Genomic DNA, 21739 nt, shown 5'->3' with positions numbered 1-21739 from the left:
TCCTGTAGTTTTAAAATCACTTAAAGCTAATAGTGGCAGTCACAAAAGGACCAGTACTGCAGGATTTGACTTCCGTGAAGTTCCCAAAGGAGTCAGGTTCAGAGAGCCAAATAGATGGTGGGAGGGGAGGCTGGGACTTACTGTGTCATGTGGACAGAACCTCAGTTTGGGGAGATGAGAAAGTTCTGGAGATGGATGGTGGTGATGGCTGCATGACATTGCGAACGTACTTACCACCACTGATCTGTATGTTTAAAGTGGTAATTTTTATGTTGTATAAATTTTATGCCCCGCCTCCATGGGCACATGCATGTGCATGCACACACACACATACACAGAACACTGTGGCAGCTGACTTGATACGAAAACGGTTAAAACTGCATTTGCCACTAGGCCACCTGCGCTTCAAACATCGAGTGCAGGGGTCCAGGAGTAAGACTTCAGGAACTCACCGTCTGGAATACCGTCTGGGACAGAAAACTGGCTGTGACTTTGCTGAGGTCACTCTCACCTCCCATCTTACAGAGGATGTAACCATACAGGTTAGCGGCTTGGAGAGAAATCCCAGCTATCACAAGGGCCTGCTCACAAAGCAAAAGTAGTTCTTCTAAGAGCATGTATGGGAATGTTCCTCTCGAACCACAGAAGTGCTCTGGTATGTACTTAGTAACAACCAGACGTTTTTTGAGAACTCACAAATCATGGACACCTTATCTAGCAACAACAAAAGACAGTGCCATTATCATCCCGTTTTATAGGGAAGAAACTGAAACCCACAGAAACAAAAGTCTCAGAGCTGATGCATGGCTGGGCCAACAGCCAAACGCCAGAGTGCCCCCCACTTTTGATTACACTGCTCTTCTACTGTCTGTGGATGTTTTCTCACCGAAGGAGCCAGATCACAGCAATGAAATAGAATAATTAAAATAGGGGTGGCTGGCGGTTGAGCGTCAGACTCTTGGTCTCAGCTTAGTTCACGATCTCAGCATTCGGCTCCATGCTTGCTGTGGAGCATGCTAAAAAAAATTCTATAAAAACTTAAGAACTCTGAGGCTTGCTTTTAGAAAGAGTTCTAAGGTAGGATATCACATGGTTTTGCTTACAACTTCTCTCAGCATTATTCACAGGAGTCTGAAAGGTTCAACCAAATGTCCGTCAGTGGATGAACAGAAAAAAATGCAGCATGGCCCTACAATGGAATACTATGCAGCCACAAAAAGGAAAGAAGTCTTGATAAATGCTAGAACACAGATGACCCTTAAATAGACTACGTTAAGTGGAAGAAGGGTATAAACGCGTTATATAACTCCAGTTACAGAAAATGTTGGGAACAGGGATCCCTGGGTGGCGCAGCGGTTTGGCGCCTGCCTTTGGCCCAGGGCGCGATCCTGGAGACCTGGGATCGAATCCCACGTCGGGCTCCCGGTGCATGGAGCCTGCTTCTCCCTCTGCCTGTGTCTCTGCCTCTCTCTCTATCTCTCTGTGACTATCATAAATAAATAAAAATTAAAAAAAAAAAAGAAAAAAAAAAAAGAAAATGTTGGGAATAGGTAAGTGTTGAGACAGGAAGATGAGTGCCAGGCATGGAGGAAGAGGGGCACAGGGGAGGTGGTAATGGCTGGAAGGAGGGTACAGGACTTCTTTTGGGAGTGCCAATAATATCCTAGGATGGGCTGTGGTGCTGACCGCACACACTTGTGAATATACTAGAAACCTATTGCGTTGCATGTGCTGAATGGGTGGATTGTAGGGTCTGTGAAAGCTCAGCAAAGCTGTCGCAAATCAACAGCTAATAAAACCCACTTCTGCAATCCTGGTCTGTGCACATGGCAAAGCACTGTCCAAGTCAGGGTGTCGCCTTACCAGCCACTTGAGCTTCAGGGAGAATAAGGTGCTAAAGAGGAACACGATCCAAATAAGCGGGCAGATGATGAGGCCGAGCCAGAAGATACGTGCTTCAGCCTCTGTGGCAGCAATGTGATTCGGAGAGGCCTGTTTGGGAGGAAGACTGCATTTTCAGAATGAGTGAAAATGGTTGCAAAGTCACCTGCGGTCCTCTTGGCTTCTCGTCCATGAACTTCCACCACATGCTGGTGGCAGCGGCGTGCCTGCAGCAGTAGCTTCAGCACTGCGTGGGAACCCGATCTGCACAAAGCCCACAAGGGACCTGTGCAGACTTCCCACAGCCTTTGCCTTGGTTCAACTCCTAACGGACAATACCTTTCTGGCTTCAAAAATCCAGTGGCTTTTCCCATCTTCATCGATCTGGTTCCACCAACGAAGGCCCACCATGAGTCTTCCCGTTACGTTCTGGGGGAAATGGACAGAAGGACTCTAAGCACGCCGTAGGAAAAGAGTCATTGTCTTTTCACTGATGAACAAAGTAAAAGTCTCCAGTTGGTGTTGAACTTGCCCGGGGAGTGGGAGCAGGAGCAGAGGGGTCTGAGCTGTGGTGGGTTCTCAAAGCCAGCTGGAGGCTTCTAATTTTTAACCAAGCTTACCTTAACAAGCAATTTCCCCGCCCTGCAATACGTTTTACAAAAAAATGCAAAGCTTACGGAGTTGCCACCCTCTTGAGATACATATTGGTGACAGTGGCAGTTGAGATTGACATTTTTTTCAACTCTGAAACAACGTATTTTTCCTCTAATTTCAAGCAATACTGGTTCGTACTCTTAAGTATAGATCTGCTGTTTAAGCGAAAGCACCTCTTGGCCCAAACCAGCCACACTCATTGGTAACATCAGTGACGTTGAACTATGGCCCTCGTGTTTCAGGAGCGATGGCATCACGAGCCGGGGCGGGGGGCCTTACCTTCACAGACCAGAAGTCAAAGGACAGGAGGAGGAGCACGGTGACAAAGCAGCCCACAAAGCTTCTGCTGAACCAGTCACAGCACACATACGTGACAATGGCACTCACTCGGAAAAACAGATGGAAAAAGGTGGCCAGCGGGTGCCTAGGAAAGAACCCAGAAGCCCCCTCACTGCAAAGGCCAAGAGGGCAATCCCCGAGCTCACTGGGTGGGTTCTGACTTGTCACGTTTTCCCCAGTGCTTGTCAAGCCAAAGTCAGGCTGCAGCCCTGAGGACGTCAGCAAATCACAAGTTCTGAGCCACTCATTATTATACTAGAACCTTTCCCCTCTCGAAGAATCCAGTACTTTCCCCCAATTTGATTCCAAATATCATTTGCCCTCTTTGAAACACAGCCACCTTTGAAGTGAAACAGGACAGTGGTCACCTCCTTCCCACCTGTTAGCGATAAGGACCAGTTCCCTAAAGGTAAAGGTTGGGCTGTTCCACCAGTTACTGAGTAGTTCACATGCAGCCCACGGGGTGCAGTCTCCTGTCACCAAGGAACACGTGTTCTGGATAGAGGGAAATCCTGACTCACCCCGCACCAATTGCTTTAAAGGAAAAAAGTCTAGAAAGATCAAAGACTCAAAGTTAGCTCAAGAACGAAGACCACTCACCCATATCCAGTGCAGAGAGAACAAATGCCCACAGGGGTCAGGCAGGGGATGGTGGGTGACGCGGACCAGGCCAAAGACATGGCATTGTTCCCCCTCCCCGCCCCCCGTTGGAATCCACCTCGGTGGAGCACAGGTAGAAACAACAAAGCTCGAGAAGGCAACAGTGCAAGCCAGGTGGTGAGAGGCAGTGAAAGCCCCACCTGGTGCTAGGGAGCAAGGGGCAGAAGAGCCTCCTCACCCAGTACTGGCAGATCCTTTAGTTTCACAAGGAGCCAGAAATTGAGAGTTGCGACAGGAAAATGTTTTTAAATGATGGCGGCTAAGAATGTTGAAATACAGCAGGCTGGGTCTCACGCTGGCCCACGAGCCTCCACCTGGGTGGTCAGAGAGACAGCCAGCAGAGCCGGAGTTGCGTCAGGGAGGCACCTGCTTGTTCTCGCAAGGAAGGACCATGCCAAGTAAGCAAACTGGGGGCTCATATGGAATTGTGCAGTTTCTGACCCTCAAGGGAACATGAACTTCCTCAGAAGCAGGATTTATAGTGACTTCTGCATTTTACTCCTGGTGTTCCAAAGGAAGGAGCAGTGCCCAAACCCTAGCTGTCCACCTCAAGGCTTCTCATTTGTGCCTTCCAGATGCTGGCCTCTCCTGGCGGCCTGGGTGCAAGCCAGCCTGGGACATGTACCCGGCCCTGAAGAATCAGACGTGATCCCACACAACCTCCACATCTGGAATATTCCCAAAGATTAGAACCTTGGGTGTGTCTCGTATTTGTTTGTTATTACATTTTATTGCCTTTTTTTTTTTTTTTTTGAGAAAGAGAACATGCAGTGGGGAGGAGGGTCAGAGGAGAGAGAATCTCAAGCAGACTCCACATTGAGCACGGAACCCAACTTGGCGCTTGATCCCATGACTTGGAGATCAAGACCTGAGCTGAAACCAAGAGTTGGATTTTCAACTGACTGAAGCCACCCAGGTGCCCCTTCTCTCATACCCTTTAACCCTTAAATCTTCCTGAGGATCTTTTAACTAAATGTCTTAATACAATCTTGCCTCTTTGCCCTGAAGATAAGAGTCCCCCGTGCAGTAACTGAAAACTTTGAGGTCAGAAGCCATTTCTGAGATTATTTTATGTCCTCAATAGCACCTGGCATTTAAGATTTTCAGCAAATACTTACCGTGTTAAGCCTTGTAATCAGGTCTATATTGCCAAACAGTGTATTGTAGGACAGTATAGACGTAAAAGACGTAAAAGACCCACGTGGCCCATGATCCAGGGTAAAACCTGGAAGTTAATGCATATGAATAAATCCCCTGCCCACCCACTTTCGGCTGTGGTTTCTTGAAATGCAGAAAAATTCCCATTGTTGGAAGGTTCTTGGTTGGGTTCTTAAATGATGTCCTTAATGTGTAATGGAAAGTACTAACACCATGGCTACTGTCCTTACTCAGACAAAGCCCAGAGTAGAAAATGATGCTGACTTTGCTCTCAAATACTGCTTTCCTTTCATTTGATGCAGGCTGTCCTCTGGGCCACCCTCCAAGCCCTCCCTTCGGTTCCCCTCCGCGGTTGGCCCAGCCTGTGTCTGCCGCCAACGCCTACATGGTCTCAGACCAGTTTCCTGGTTTTGAGAGTTGCAAAGGTCATGGCTTACACCTGTCCACCCTTCCCTGCTGGGTCCCCCAGGGTTTTCTCTGCTACCTCCATGGGCACAGACCACACGCACACTAACAGTCATCTCCACCTCCCAATGCCACTGGCTTGCAACCCCACCCTCCCAGGCACCCACCTGGTGGCCCATCAAGAAGCAACCAGTACAGAGGTACCAGGCTGCCAGCATTCAAATCCTAGCTCCAACCTCAGACCAGCGCCACACACCCACTGGACACCTCAGTCTCCACTCCTGTAAAACGGGCATGCCAACAGTGGAACAGTGGCCACTTCGTCGCTATTAAAATATCAAGTGAAGGTGGCACATAAAAAGTGCCTGAAACCCAGATCGTGCTCAGGGACCGTGACAAGCTTACCTCAGCCACTCGAAACTGATCCACCTCCAAGGAGCCCCGCTGTGAAATTCCCCACCTGACCACAACTTTCTCTCTCACCAGCCAGGGGCAGACCTTCACCTCTGCAGGGATCCCCCACATCTCCTGACCGCTCCACATCCCCCCCCTTCCCTCCACATCACCAAAGAACCTTCTTCGTTTCTCCACTTTAACAGGCAGTGCTTCCTACTTGATAGCAAAGCCCTCACCCTCTGCAGGCCAGGTAGGAGCCTGGAGGCTGACAGGAGGAGGGGAGGACAGACGGGAACAGAAAATGAGATTAATGCAAGGGTGGTGAAGGTGGGGAAAATCTGTGGGTGCCTGGATGGCTCAGTGGTTGAGCATCTGCCTTTGGCTCAGGGCGTGATCCTGAGATCCCGGGATCGAATCCCACATTGGGATCCCTGCAAGGAGCCTGCTTCTCCCTCTGCCTGTGTCTCTGCCTCTGTGTCTCTCATGAATAAATAAAATCTTTTTAAAAAAGGGGGGGTTGGGGAGAGTCTGGCTGGGTTTCTGTTTCAGTTCAAATCCATTTTCAAAAAAAAATTAATAAAAAAAAAAAAAAAAAGGGATCCCTGGGTGGCGCAGGGGTTTGGCGCCTGCCTTTGGCCCAGGGCGCGATCCTGGAGACCCGGGATCGAATCCCACGTCGGGCTCCCGGTGCATGGAGCCTGCTTCTCCCTCTGCCTGTGTCTCTGCCTCTCTCTCTCTCTGTGTGTGTGTGTGTGACTATCATAAAAATAAAAAAAAAATAAAAAAAAAATAAAAAAAATCCATTTTCATGGATCTGGGACCCACAACTGAGATCTTCCCTCTTGGAGGAAAGCGCGGCCCAGACCCAAATTTTACAAGGAAAGCCCTGCTCTACACTGGATTCGTAAACTCTGGCCCAAGAGCCAAATCTGGCCCACTTCCTGTTTCTGTAAGTAAAGTTTTATTGGAACGCAGCCATGCTTATTCATTCACTCGCTGGCAGTCGGAAATATTTACCCAGAAAGTATGCCAATCTCTGCTCCAGAGCTATCCTGAACAATGATGAAATTAGGTGCTGTTGAAAACAAACCCAAATAAAGCAAATTGCTACTAATGGCCCCTCCCCACCCCCAAAAAAAGTCTGCTTTCAAAAGCTGCAGGGTGAAATCTGGCTGACTGGCAGGAGCAATGGATTGTACTAGAAATCAGAGTAGTGTTATCTATGGGGACGGCTGAGGGGACAGTGCCTGGGAAGGTACAGAAACAGGGCTCCTGGACACACTCCCATATCTTTTTTAAGATTTATTTATTCATGAGCGATACACAGAGGCTGAGATGCAGGCAGAGGGATAAACAGGCTCCATGCAGGGAGCCCGTCGTGGGACTCGATCCCAGGAGCCCAGGATCACAACCTGGGCCAAAGGCGGATGCCCAACTGCAGAGCCACCCAGGTATCCCCCACATTCCTATATCTTGATCTCATGTATATACACATAACAAAAGTCCAAACCATCTATTCAGATTAGTGCACTTTATGTACATCACAACTTTAAAAGTTTTGATTGAAACCACTACCCAAAGAGAAATCTTTGCAAATCACCCTAAAAGTTCTAAATGTGATCCTGTCCAGCAATCACACCACTCAGAATTTACCCAAAGGGGTTGAAAACTTGGGTCCACGCCTGCAACAGGACACAGATATTCGCAGCAGTGTTATGCATCATTGCCCCAAACTGGGAGCAACCCAGGATGTCCTTACCAGGTGAATGGATAAACTGTGGTGCATCCCACACAGTGGCATATTACCGAGCACTAAAGGGAAGTGAGCTCTCGGGACGCCTGGATGGCTCAGCGGTTGAGCGTCAAGCCATGAAAAGACAAGGAACCTTAAATGTGTATTACACAATGAAAGAAGCCAGTCTGGGATGGCTGCATACTATAGGACTCCAACAGTAGGACATTCTGGAAAATACTATAAATACTATGCACACAGTAAAAAAAAATAAAAGGCTGCCAAAGGTCAGTAGGGGAGGGAAGGGATGAATAAGCAAAGCAGAGGGGACTTTCATGGCAGTGAAACTACTCTGTATGACACAATAATGGTGGGTCGTTGTCATTACATGTGTCAAAGCCCAGGCAATGCACAGGGATAAAACTTTACATAAATGGCTTTAGGTAACAATGCTGCGTTGGCTCAGCATTTGTAATAAATATAAGACACTAATGCAAGATGTTAGTAGGAGGAAGTTTGGGGTGGGGGGACTTATGGGAAATCTGTACTTTTTGCTGTTTTCCTATAAACCTAAAAGTACTCTAAAAAATGGACACAGGCAGTGGGTGGGGGTGGGGTTGTGTCTAAACAGTAAATAGAGTAAAATCAGGGGAAAAAAGGTGTCCCATAAGCACACATATCTTCTTTCACATAAACTTTTTCCCCCCCATAAACTACTAAAGCAAGTCTGATCCGAGAGGAAAGGCGGGTGTAATCCTAAAGTCAGCAAGGATCAAACAGCATCCTAAAGCATTGTCCTTCATTGCACTGTTTAAATTACTTTGAAAACCCGTGCTCTGGTTTTTAAAGACTGTCTCTGGCTTTAATTCCTCAGCAAACAACCTATTTTAAGCTCTCTTCCTTTAAAAACCTCACTCTCAAAAAATAAAAAATTTAAATAAATGAATGAATGAAAATAAATAAATAAATAAATAAATAAATAAATAAATAAATAAATAAATAAAACAAAACCTCACTCTCCAGACACTCTGGGAAGCTCTCTGCTTTTCACCAGGACAAAGGTTGAGGAAAGACTTAACCTTTCCTCCTTGGCTTTTGCCACTTAAAACAAAAAAACCCCAAGCATCTGAGATGATGCCTAGGATCTGCTTCCCAACAAGCTGAGGCCCCCAGAGTGGATGGGGGAGAAGAGGAAGTCAGCCACGTGCTGATCCTGACGGAGGCTCACTGTTCCCCATACTTTGAAGTCAATCTGAATTTAAAAAGTAGAAAAACAAATCAGAGGGACCCTCCACTTTGCATTGAGGCAAGACATCTTTCAGAATAAACCAAGCCCATGCATGGGCTGATATTCTGGGGGTTCTCTGTGGTCAACATAAAAAATCCAGACCTAAAAATCCCCAATTGAGTAACTGGCCATCACAGTTGGATGCATGAGGAAAATTTCAGAAAGCAGGTCCTTCCTTCTGGACTTACCAGTTCTTCTGGAAACAAAACAAAACAAAAAAAAATAAACCAACCATAGTGGGGAGACGGGGAGAGGCCACCCCTACTTGGAACATAGATGCGCACCGGGCCCCCACCTGGACAGAGTGGGCTGTGAGAGCCAGAGCCTACCTGCGCATTCGCACGCCATCCTTGCCCTTGCAGGTACACTGCCCCGGACAACGTACTACCATCCAGGGCCTTGGTGTACTCATCTGTGAAGTGGGAGGACAACATCAACCCTAGGTGCCTGAGGTTCCCGGAGAGGAAATACCTAGGCCACCAGGCCGGAGGGGACCTCGGGTGGCTGTGGCTGCTCACTCCAGTTACTGTCTCTCATTCATCGTCACAATTTTTGAGAGAAGTGACGGGGGGGGGGGGGGGGAGCGGGAAGCCTTGGCCAGTGGTGCTCTTTTTGGACATCCCGTGTCAGAGGTTTTCCCCCACTGTTAAAAATGAACAGGGTGCTGCTGTTTATTTCTTCAGCCCCAACGCCCACTTAGAGTCAGGTGGCTCTTCCGCTCACGGTGGCGGCCGCCAGGAAGATGCGAGAGGAAAGGGACCCCCACGCGCTGGGGGAGACAGCTAAGGCACCACCTGCCCCTCCCTCAGCCTCTCCCCTTGCCTGCCGGGACCTTGTTAGAAATGCAGGATCAGGGGATTCCCCCCCCCCCCCAGACCTCCTAAGCCCAAATCTGAGTTTTAACAAGACCACGGGGGGACTCACAAGCCAGGGGCCCTCCTCCATCCCATCTGCCAGGGAAACTCAGCTTAAGGAACAAAGCAGAGGGAGGCTGGAGGGACCCACACCTCGGAGAGCAGAGACCCCGATATGGCCTGCTAAAGCCTGTGGGCCTGGCGAGCTGCGGGGGGGCGGGGGAAGCATCTGGGTGGAACCTGGTTTTTTTCCTCTAGAACGCCCCAGAGGCAGTGTTAGCACCCCTGTCCTTCAGACTCTGGCCTCTTGCTTCAAATGACAGCACGTCCCCCTCCACTCCTGGGATCTCAGCCCAGGACAGGCAGGTTTGCAGACACCTGGGATGTCTGTGTCCTCACTGCTTCCATTCAAAGGGCAGCATGATAGAGGTCTGCGTGTGGACGCAAAACAAAACAACCCCCCCCCCCCCAAAAAAAAACTAAAAAACCAGACTTCCCTCTGGTCACCAGGGTTTTAACTCTTGTTTCTGTTCTTTATTTCTTCTTTTTTTTTTTTTTTAAATTTTTATTTATTTATGATAGTCACAGAGAGAGAGAGAGAGAGAGGCAGAGACACAGGCGGAGGGAGAAGCAGGCTCCATGCACCGGGAGCCTGATGTGGGATTCGATCCCGGGTCTCCAGGATCGCGCCCTGGGCCAAAGGCAGGCGCCAAACCACTGCGCCACCCAGGGATCCCTGTTCTTTATTTCTTCTTAAAGAGACATCCCAACTTTAGAGGCTGGACAGGCTTAGTGGCAAATCCAAGTGAACCCCCCAGGGCTGAGTCAGCGGGGATGGGGGGCTGCTCAGCCTAGGCTGGGCCCTGCTGGGAGGGATCCTCCCCTCTTCTCCGGGGGGGGGGCACCTCGACATGGCCCAGAGTTTTCAAAACACCTAGAAGCCAAGGAGCTGAAAAACCTGTCTTTGAACAAAAACTTGGCACATGCATGTTCGTAAGAGCACTAAAGGGAAGTGAGCTCACCATCCTCAAAAGGTGGAAACCCGTGTCCCTCACCAGATGAACAAAGTGTGACCGACCTGTCCACACAGTGGGACGTTACCCCGCTGTAGACAAGAATGAGGCAGGGACGCACGTGACCATGAGGACAGACCTGGAAAACATGAGGCTTAGTCACAGAAGCACAGGTAGTGTAGGACTGTCCTGAGAAGAGGCCATGGAGGGGCAGGTGGGTAGGACGGCCCGGGGCCTTGGTGTGGGCTGGTAGGAACGTTCTAGAGACAGATGGTGGTGATGGTGGCACAGCAGTGGGAACCTATTTACCACTGCTGCACGGTACATGAGAAAATGATGAAGACGGGGGTGCCTGGGTGGCTCAGTCGGTTAAGCACCTGCCTTTGGCTCAGGTCATGATCTCAGGGTCCTGGGATCGAGCCCCATGTAGGGCTCCCTGCCCAGCAGGCAGCCTGCCTCTCCCTCCATCTGCCTCTCCCCCCTGCTTGTGTGTTCTCTCTGTTAAATAGTCTTTTTTTTTTTTTAATTTTTATTTATTTATGATAGTCATACAGAGAGAAAGAGAGAGAGGCAGAGACACAGGCAGAGGGAGAAGCAGGCTCCATGCGCCGGGAGCCTGATGTGGGATTCGATCCCGGGTCTTTTTTTTTTTAAATGGTGAAAATGGTAAATTTTAGATTAGGCCTATTTCACCACAATAAAAAAATGTGGCAAAAGTTAAAAAAGGGAATGAAGCCATACTGGCCAATGCTATAACATGAAGGAGTCTGGAAAATATGATTGTGAGCAAAAGCAGCCAGGTCACGTACTGTAGGATCCGGCTCATAGGAAACATCTAGAAACAGGCCAATCTAGGGGGATGGTGAGCGCCTGAGAGGCTGCCTGGGGCTGGGGGCACAGGGGGGTTTGTGTTTAATGGGGATGGGCTTCCTTTTGGGGGTGACCAAAAGGGACTGGAACCAGATGATAGTAACGGCTGCACACATGTCACTGAATTGTTACTTTACATGGTGAAAATAGTCCCTTTCGCATCATGTATATTTAACTGCAATTTATTTATTTATTTATTATTTTTTTTTTTTAACCGCAATTTAAAAGCAAGAGAGGGATGCCTGCCTGGGTGGCTTAGTGGTTGGGCATCTGCCTTGGGCTCAGGGTGTGATCCCGGGGTCCTGGGATCGAGTCCTGGGTTGAGCTCCCCGCAGGGAGCCTGCTTCTCCCTCTGCCTCTGTCTCTACCTCTGTGTGTGTGTCTCATGAATAAATAAATAAAATCTTTAAAAATAAATAAAAGCAAGAGAAAAGAAATGGAGGAATGAAAGGCACAGCTTTCAGGAGTTCTGCAGGAAGAAGGCAGGGCAGGGGAGCAGGGGGTAGTGGGCACAAATTCAGGCATGCGCACACACACGTCAGCTGCCTGGGTGCAAACCCCAGCACCACCCCTGGAGACCTGTGTGACCTCGAGCAGGTAACTTCACCTTTATGAGTCCCAGTTCAGAGTCAGGGTTGCCAGGGGCTTCTGGTCAATCACAGTTCACGTGAGGCATGTTCCCTCCCTCAAGTTGTGCAGCCTGAGAGCCGCTAGCGGCACCAACTGCATGCGCCAAGCTGCGGGGAAGATCCCAGAGAACCTGCGGGGCTCAGGATACGGCCCAGTGGGCGGCGGGGCTTCAGGAAGTGCCAGGCGTGACCAGAAATCACGCGCTTGTACTGGGGTGCACTCCTTCCACCAGCAGAAGCCCCTTTGCTGCACGGACATCTCACCTGGGTCTCCCGTTAAATCAGGATGCGGACTCAGAAGGCCTGGGGTGGGGCCTGCACTTCATTGAGCACCAGGTGATGCCGCTGCCCTTGGGGCCGCAGGAAGAGGGGAAAGCAGTCGCCCTGTATTCCTTCCTTCCCCCGGCACCGCAAGCAGGGGTGGCTTCAGACAGAAATTTCTCTCCCACAGCCTGGAGGCCAGAACTCCCAAATCACAGTGTGCACAGGGCGGGCTGCTGGAGGGCTGCGGGGGAGCCTCCACCTCAGGCCTCTCGCCCACCCGACCTCCTGATGGCAGCTTAGGCCTCCTCGGCCTGTGGCTCCTCGCCCCAACCTCCGCCCCCAACCTTCTCCACGGGTCTGTCTTCACAGGGCTGGCCTTTTACAAGGACACCAGCCATGCTGCAGTAGCAGCCCCCCTCCACCCGCCGGCTCCTTTTAACTACGTCCACAGAGACCCTACTTCCAGATAAGGTCACCTTTGGGGGGGGAGCTAGAACTCCCACCTGTTTTGGAGAGGAGACAAGTCAGCCCCTAACACCTACCTTGGTGTAGCAACAACTGAGCCCAAATAAGCCAGGTAGGAAGGACCTAGAGAGATGTCCTGCAGAGGAGGACGTGGAAGCCCAGGGAAGCGAACCGTCCCAGAGTCTGAGCAAAGCAGCATCGACGACGCAGGGGATGGCAGCTGGAATCAGGCCCCCCTCCCGTCTCCGGCTGGGCGCCCTCTCCGGGGAGGAAGGTTTGCACGAAGCCCTAAGGGGCTGCTTTGAGCCCCAGCTCAGCCCAGAGCTTCCACGCCGCCCCAGCTGCCCCACGGGGAGCCACAGATCAACGGAAAGGGGACCCGTACTTGCTGACGACAGTGACCCCGGCCCCCACAATACGTCCACTAAGAGATGGCAGTCCGGGCCCACCTGACGCACATCGTAGCCACAGAGCCTGGGGGCTGAGGCAGGACACGCACCCGGATTCCTGGCACGGGTGGAGAAACGCGCGCGGTGAGGCCTCGGGCAGCAGGGAAGCCGTCGGAGGCTGCCAGAGTTGGGTCAGGAGGCTCAGAGGCCGCCTGCTAGGGGCGCCCCGCGGCGAGGCGGGCCAATCCGAGGACCAAGGACCACGCACCTTCCCCCGCGAGTCACCTGAGTCAAGGGGCCCTCGGCGCCCACCCCCGAGGTGCGAGAGGACTCCCCACCAGAACGCACCAGGGTGAAGGGCACGCGCCTGACGCGCCTTGTGCCTTTTCTCTACAAAGTACACCTGGCAATGACCTGCATGCCGACGAGGGGAAGTTTCTGGATCACTTCGGCTCACCAATGAAGACCGAATGACAGGACTGGAAAGCATCTGGACCATGACCCCGAAAGGACCCAGGGGTGGAGCCGCAGAGGACCACCAGGCACCATCCCGGGGTCCTGGGATCGAGTCCTGGGTTGAGCTCCCCGCAGGGAGCCTGCTTCTCCCTCTGCCTCCCCTGGGGGAAGCATGCCCCCGCCCTCTGAGGCTGCTCCCCCAAACAGCCACACCCGAATCTCATCAAGCCTCCAGGTCCAACTACTAATTAGCAAGAAGTAGAGCGGCGGAAGGAAAACACCGAAGGGCGTGACTTAAATCCAGATCCCAGGAAGCTCTACAGAACGTCAGCATGATGGCAAAGGGGAAGAAAAGACAGGGGGCAGCCGGGGAGCCCATGGGTTAAGGACCTAAGGAATCCAGCAGCCCATCGCAACCTGTGCACGTTACTGCACTGCAAGCTCCAACAAATAATACAAGTTATGAGACAATCAAACTCCAGGCCCCAGCTGGATATTTCATAGTATTGGGGGATTATTCATTATTTTCAAGTGAGTTGATGCTATTAAAGGTGATGCTAATCGAGGTGTTGGTTTTAAAACTGAGTTCTTGGGACACCTGGGTGGCTCAGCGGTGGAGCACCTGCCTTTGGCCCAGGGCGTGATCCCGGGGTCCTGGGATCAAGTCCTGCATCCGGCTCCTTGCATGGAGCCTGCTTCTCCCTCTGCCTGTGTCTCTGCCTCTCTCTCTGTGTCTCTCATGAATAAATAAAAAATAAATAAAAATAAATAAAACTGAGTCCTTGGGGGTGCTGGGGTGCTTAGTTGGTTAAGTGTCTGACTCTTCATTTCTGCTCGAGTCACAATCTAAGGGTTGTGAGATTGAGTCCTGGGTCGGGCTCTGCACTGGGCATGGAATCTACTTGGGATTCTCTCTCTCTTCCCCCTGCCCACCTCACCCTCTCCCTCCTCCTCTCTAAAAAAATAAAACTGAGTTCTTTCCAATATGACAGAGTATGTTTGAAGTGGCGTGATGTCTGGAGGTTTGCTTCAAAACGATCAGAGTATAAATGAAAGATTGGTCCTGAGTCGATCATTTCCGAAGCTGTGTGATGGGTACACGGAGTTCATTATTCTATTCGATTTGGCATATGTTTTGAACTCTCTATGATAATAGGGAAGCAGATGACTGCCTTGCGAATTTCAGTTCTGCCATTTACTGTGTGATCTTAGACAAATGACTTAACTTTCCTGGTCTGGTTTCCTCACCTGCAAAATGGGGATAATCACATCTACATCATAGCAGGGCCTGGAGCACAGTGGGCACTCTGTAGACACACATGCATTTGTTCCTTCTTTGGGCGAGGCTCTGAGATGCTCCCCAATGACCCCAACCTTCTGGTGTGCACACACTTGTGTAGTCACCTCCCACAGTGAACCAAGGCTGGTCTGCCTGCCTGATAGAACAGACTAGACGTGACCATACGTCACTGTTGAGACCAGGTTATAAGACACTTTGGCTTTCTGTCTTAGTCACTTGCTCTCTCGTGCTCTCCCTGAGGGAAGCCAGCTGTCGTGCTGGGAGCAGTGCTGTGGACAGGCCCACATGGCAAGGAGTTGGGGCCTCCAGCCAACAGACGTGTGAGGGCACCATCTTGGGAGTGGCTCCTTCTGCCCCAGTTGAGCTTTCAGATGACCTCAGCCCTGGCCGATCACTTGACTACAGCGTCATGAGACCCAGAACCAGAACCACCCAGCAAAGAAGTAGAACTCCTGTGACATTTCAAAACATATTTGTGCTTTCTGGCAACAAAAGCTTATGCCAGATCCAGTCTGAGTAGTTTCCACATCCAGATTTGGAACTGGCTCCTCTCTAAGGAGCCCTGGGTTCTTTGAATGGCGAGAGAATCGAAGACCAAAATCTGGGGCCTGGGGTGCAGCTAAGAGGTGGTGGAGGAAAAAGAAAAAAATGCCACTTCTAGGCCATCTTTAGTAGTGACAGAGCTTGAAAAAAAAAGTCTTTTTATGAGACAACACTTTTTTTTTTTCTGCAGTATTTCTGCCAAAAATCATCACTTGGCTTTAACCATGGATAATATCAGACAGACCTACGTTTAGGTACATTTCTCCAGAAAGCTGGCCTTAGTTCTTCAAAACAACCTATGTCATGAAAGATTAAGAAAGGGTAGAAATATCCCAGAATAACTAGATGCAGTGGGCAATCCCCATTGGCATGCATTCACACCTCCATACACACCTATGCACACACACACAGCAAAGTGCCAACAACTGGTGAACCAAGGTAAAGCTAAGTCCTTTGTACTACCCTTGCTGCTTTCTGGTAAGTTTGAATTTATTTCAAAATAAGAGGTTTAAGTCATTTTAAAGATGTTGATTCAAAATATTATTTTCTAACAACATACTTCGTTGCTGTGATTTTCTTCCTCAGGCATTCCATCAACCATTGCATTGAAAGCCGTAGGCTTTGTCACTGCTGCACATGCGATTTTATTATTTGCAGGTCGGTGTTCACTTTGGCAGGACATATACTAAAATTAGAATGATATTGTTTGCAGATCATTTCAGTACCCCAAACAATTAATGCTAAAATTAAAACGGTAGTTTAAATTGTCCAAGGGCATAGAATTATATTTGCAACCCACATATAGTTTATGTTGATTTTCAAAATTGTTTAAGAAATAAGTACATTGAGGGACACCTGGCTGGCTCAGTGGGTGGCTTTTGTGGTTCTTGATCTCAAGATTGTGGGTTCAAGCCCCACACTGGGTATAATAGAAATTACTTAAAATTTAAAATATATATATTTAAAAATAAAAGAAGTGAGTTTAATAAATAAATAGAGCTGAAAGCAATGCCACCACATTTGTTAAGCACCTACTATTTACCAAGCTCATGTGGGTGAAGTGCAGTGAACAAATGGACCAAGTCTCCCCCTCCCCCACACACAAACATCACCAGTGTCTCAGGAGAGGCAAAGAAGCAAATGGGCAATTTCAACTCAGTGTGAAAAGTATCATTAATGAGATAAGCAGAGTCATAATCAAAATAGTCAACAACTTTACCCCAAAGGTACAGATGCAGTGAAATGCCAGGACACCTGCACCCCAATGTTCACAGCAGCAATGTCCTCAATAGCCAAACTGTGGAAAGAGCCACAATGTCCTTTGACAGATGATGAATAGAGGAGATGCGGCCTATATATATGATGGAACATTACTCAGCCATCAGAAAGGACGAATATCTACCATTTACATCAACATGGACGGACCTGGAGGGTATTACGCTGAGTGAAGTAAGTCAATCAGAGAAGGACAATTATCATATGGTTTCACTCATACATGGAATATAAGAAATAGTGAAAGGGATTATAGGGGAAAGGAGGGAAGATTAGGGAGGAAGACAAACCATGAGAGACTCCTAACTCTGGGAAACAAAGGGTAGTGGAAGGGAAGGTGGGTGGGGGTTTGGGGTAACTGGGTGATGGGCACTGAGGAGGATGCTTGATGGGATGAGCATTGGTGTTATATGTTGGCAAACTGAACTTACTTATTTACTTTGTAAAAGATTTTGTTTATTTATTCATGAGTGACACAGAGAGAGAGGCAGAGACACAGGCAGAGGGAGAAGCAGGCTCCATGCAGGGAGCCTGAGAGGAGGAGCACCTGGGATGCTTCTTCGCAGTGATGAGAACATGTTCTGGAATGAACCACCCAGGCATCCCTAAAAACCACCTTAAAGGGGTGACAATTGTGATATGTGAGTTATATCTCTGTTAAAACATAAAGAATTTTTAAGACTATTTGAAGATCTAAAGGACAAATTTGTCAGCAGAGAGCTCAGTGTAAACCAAGGCCAGTGGAGGGTGTGGGGGGTGAGCAGGAGTGTGGAGGGCTCAGGGTAAGTGGTGTCAGATGTCCACACACAGCGTGAGCCCTGACCCCTCAACCCCCTAATGGCCTCAGGAAGTTTGGGGAGAAAACCCCACCATCACAGAGGAATTCCAACTCAAGGCCTCTCGCTCCCCAGGAAAGTGGAGGAAATTCTGCTGTAGGATCAGTGTTCACTCCCCGCTGTCCTCAAGGGGTGGGAACAGGGAGTGTGTGTGTGTGTGTGTGTGTGTGTGTGTGTGTGTGCAAATGCAGGTGCTCAGGGCCTAGCTGGGCAGGGAAGTAAGTCCACCAGAGCTGGGTGAGGGCCGGGCTCACCCAGATGGAGCAGATCCCAAACTCAGCCCACTCCTGCAGCTCTCACAGCTTTCCCGAGGAAGCCAGCAATCAGTTACTTGTTTTAAATGATTTCATTGCATCATATTACTAAGTGAAAGAAGCCAGTCTCAAAAGGCTGCATACGATGATTCCAGCTACCCAACGCTCTGGAAAAAGCAAAACTATAAAGACAGGAAAGAAGATCCGTGGCTGCCAGGGGTTGGGGGGAGGGAGGGATGAACAGAGCGCAGGGAATTTTTAGGGCAGCGAAGCCAGTGTGTAGGATATGCTAAGGGGAATGTGCAACATGAGACCAAACCCTAATGTAAAGTGTGCACTTTGGGTGATGATGTAGGTTCGTCAACTGCAGGAAATGTTTTATCTGGGGGGCGGGATGGTGATTTGGGGGAGGCCGTGCATGTGTGGGGGCAGGAGGCTGTGGGGACATCTGTGTACCTTCTCCTCAGTTTTGCTGTGAACTTAAAACTGCTTTTAAAAATAACATCTTTAGGGGCATCTGGGGGCTCAGCAGTTGAGCATCTGCTTTCGGCTCAGGTCATGATCCTGGGGTCCTGGGATTGAATCCCTCATGGGGCTCCCCACAGGGAGCCTGCTTCTCTCTCTGCCTGTGTCTCTGCCTCTCTCTCTCTCTCTCTCTGTCTCTCATGAATAAATAAAAAAAATCTTTAAAAATAAATAAATAAAAATAAAAATGATGTCTTTTTTTAAAATCGGAGTTCAATTTGCCAACATATAGCATAACATTCGGTGCTCATCCGGAAAAATGACATATTTTAAAAATAAAAAAAATACCACGACAACAATGTATTGGGGTGAAATTCACATCACATAAAATTAACCGTTTTAAAGTGAACATTTCAGTGTTATTTAGAAATTCACACTGTTGTTCCAAAACCGTCCCATCATTCCAAAGTAAAACCCCAAACCCCATCAGGCACTCTCCTCGTTCTGTCCTCCCTGCAGCCCCGGGTGACGACCCAACTGCCTCTTGTCTTTGGTTCACCTACGCTAAGCAAGTCAGGTTTCTCATGTGACCTGTTCCAATTTTTTAAAATTAAAATTCAAACTCATTTAAAATACTTCCCCAGCCTAAGAGAGTGTGAGGCTCGGAATCTGTATCCCTGACTATCCTTTTGTAATTCCTTTTCTAGAGTATTTTAAAATCCAGGGGAGAGAGACATCTCTGTAGTGAAATGCAGGGAAAATGTGAGGATCCACGGCCTTGACCTGTGGCTGTGTCTGAGTCATCCTGAAAGCGCCTTGCTCCTGTGACGAGTGAGGAGTGACTAAGTAGCCCTGGGACACCCAGGGCTCAGCTCCTGTGTGAGGATTCCTCCCAGGGCTGGAGAAGGGCCTGCCCCAGGCTCTGTCTCCTTGAATTCCAGCTCAAGTTCATTGCGTTGGTCTTACTAAGGAAATGTCATGAGCATCACTCGCCAGAATTTATAGCTAAGCTCTGTACCAACACAATACCCCCCACCCCGTGCCAAAGAAGGTGATCACACGCACGCACGCACACTCTCACACTCTCACGAACCAGTGCGAGCATTCCTCCTTCACTCACAAATGGACAATCCAGAAAACTCTGCCACGTTGCTCAGGGCACAGCAGAGTCACGCTGCGGGAGACTTTCATACCCATCTCAACATGTAGTCAGCATCCTCGGGGATGGAGCCCGAGAACCCCAAGTCATGGCCCTTCCTTGAGTTCCCCGGGGATGCTGATGAAGTCAGGACCCCAAGACCTGCATCGAGGCCCCACTGCTCCCAATCATCTCCCTCCGACCTGGGAGTCTTGAGCCTGCAGCTTTGCACCAAGTCCCCTGACGTGTCCCTGGTGTTCAGCTGGTCCAGGCCACCCGCATCTTCCACCTACACCCTGGCTCCACCAGCCCTAAAATACACACCCTGCCCCAGGGCCTCTGTGCTTGCTGTTTCCCTGCCAAGGCTCTCCTCCTGTGCCTTTTCCCATGCCTGGCTCCTCCTCCACATTCGGGTCCCTTGGTTCAAATGTACCTCTTCCAAGAGGACACTTCTGAGCCCCCCTAATCTGAAGGAGCCCCCCATTTGCCCACACACCCCTCTCTAGGGCTTACCCCTCTCTGAAGTTACTTCGTTTATGGATATTTGCTTAGATGGTCACTGTCTTCTCCTTAATTAAAATGTCAGCTCCGTGAGGGTCAGGACCAGGCCTGGCTGGTTTTCTCTGTGTCCCCCAGAATGGCATTCAGCACACAAACATTCTTGAAAATTTTTGTTGATTTTTTAAATTTTTATTAGATTTTATTTATTTATTCCTGAGAGACACACACAGAGAGGCAGAGACACAGGCAGAGGGAGAAGCAGGCTCCATGCAAAGAGCCTGATGTAGGACTCGATCTTGGGACCCCAGGATCACGCCCTGAGCTGAAGGCAGACACTCAAGCGCTGAGCCACCCAGGCATCCCTTTTTTTTTTTTTAAATTAGTTCCTGATTTAGTGAATACATGAAATGAATGCAAGAATAAGCCAGTGGTTCCCAAAGAGGAAGGGATTTTGTATCCCACACACACACACACACACACACACACACCCCGCGATATCTGGAGACATCTGTGGTTGTCCCAGCTGAGGGACTGCTACTATCTAGTGGGTATGGCCAGGAGTGCTGCTCAAGACCCAACAGTGCGCAGCACCGCCCCCACACAAGGAATGTCTGGCCCCAAATGTCAATGGTGCCAACCCCTGAATGAATGAGTGAGTGAATTAGACACTCCCGGTCCACGAGGTCAGCCTGCCGTCCAATATCAAACATCAGGGAACCTGAGTGGCATCCCCAAATGCCTTCCCTGACTGTGTGGGTCCCACTTCAGCAGAAATCTCCTCTCGGTGATTTTATCGTTGGCTGGGCTTATGCAATTTCAAGTTAACGAGAAATAAAAATAAGGGGAAGTTAAGCTGCTGTAGATGTAAGGAGTTAATTTCAAAATATGTAATTCCGTGCCCTAATCAAAGAGAACTGAAATTCGCCTAGTTCCCTGATTCTGCGGGTTATTTTCCTTGGTAATCATGGACCTTCCTCAAAACTAAACAATCAGCTCTTGGTGGGACCTGCTTATGTGTTATTATTTCTACATTTTTAAAATACAGCTTTCAGAGTGCGGAGTGAGGGGCAGCACGGGACACCAGGGACAGGGGTCTCACTTATTGAGACTTCCTGGAAATACAGCAAAGAAAAACCAAAATTCCTCTCCTTAGAAAGTAAGAGCATGGGGTGCGTGCATGCGTGTGTAGCAACAGAGCTGCACCTGCCTTGCATGTGGCCACCAAGGCTCTGTCTGTGGTCACCTGCTAAGTGCGGCTTCCTTACCTCCCACCTTGCCAGCTTCCCTTGCGACAGTGTCAAACACAGAGGTGTCCCGAATGCTCTGGGTCCCCTCAAATGCACATTTAATTTACCCAAACCCAAATCCAAACCCCAGAGAGAGAGAGAATAATCTCATCAAGGTTCTCAATAGGAGTGATTCTGCCCCTACGGGACTTTTGACCACATCCGGAGACATTTCTGGTTATCACCCCGAGATGGGGATGCATTGCTAATGCTGCTAAAAATCCTACAATGCACGGGATAGCTCCCATAACGAAGAATTATCCAGTCTAAAATATCAATAAGTGACGAAGTTAAGAAAATCTGCTCTAAGGGGCGCCTGGGTAGCCCAGTCGGTTAAACATCCGACTCTTGATCTTAGCTCAGCTCTTGCTCTCAGGGGTGTGGGTTCAAGCCCTGAGTTGGGGTCCACACTGGGCATGGAGACTACTTTTAAAAAAAGAAAAGAGAGACCCTTGGTGGCTCAGGGGTTGAGCGTCTGCCTTTGGCTCAGGGCATGATCCCGGGGTCTGGAGATTGGGTCCCGTATTGGGCTCCCCACAGGGGAGCTTGCTTCTCCCTCTGTCTCTGCCTCTCTCTGTGTCTCTCAGGAATAAATAAAATATTTTTTTTTAAAAAAAAAGAAAGAATGAAAGAAAAGAAGAGCTGCTCTAAAAATTGGGAACAATTCTGCACTCTCACGGACACAGGGAAA

The 21739-nt window shown here is 49.3% G+C and overlaps 1 protein-coding gene across 3 annotated transcripts in view; it reads right to left on the bottom strand.

Annotated features, from left to right (window-relative positions):
• Nucleotides 1–21739, bottom strand: part of TVP23A (trans-golgi network vesicle protein 23 homolog A) — a 31357-nt gene that overhangs the window by 1115 nt on the left and 8503 nt on the right. The window contains exons 1-5 of one of the 3 annotated variants that reach the window (XM_041749667.1): nucleotides 3475–3601; nucleotides 2815–2959; nucleotides 2221–2310; nucleotides 1864–1992; nucleotides 453–584 (exon numbers count right to left, since the gene is read on the bottom strand). In XM_041749667.1, the coding sequence (XP_041605601.1) occupies nucleotides 453–584; nucleotides 1864–1992; nucleotides 2221–2310; nucleotides 2815–2959; nucleotides 3475–3554 (576 nt within the window). In that variant the 5' untranslated portion in view covers nucleotides 3555–3601. Of the gene's footprint in view, nucleotides 1–452; nucleotides 585–1863; nucleotides 1993–2220; nucleotides 2311–2814; nucleotides 2960–3474; nucleotides 3602–21739 lie in introns of those variants that run through there. The other 2 variants (XM_041749665.1, XM_041749666.1) reach the window with 2 other exon arrangements.

The sequence above is a fragment of the Vulpes lagopus genome, chromosome 3 (assembly GCF_018345385.1).
Source record: "Vulpes lagopus strain Blue_001 chromosome 3, ASM1834538v1, whole genome shotgun sequence".
NCBI lineage: Eukaryota > Metazoa > Chordata > Mammalia > Carnivora > Canidae > Vulpes > Vulpes lagopus.
Note: the sequence above shows the minus strand (reverse complement) of the source record. Positions and strands in the feature narration are given on the sequence as shown.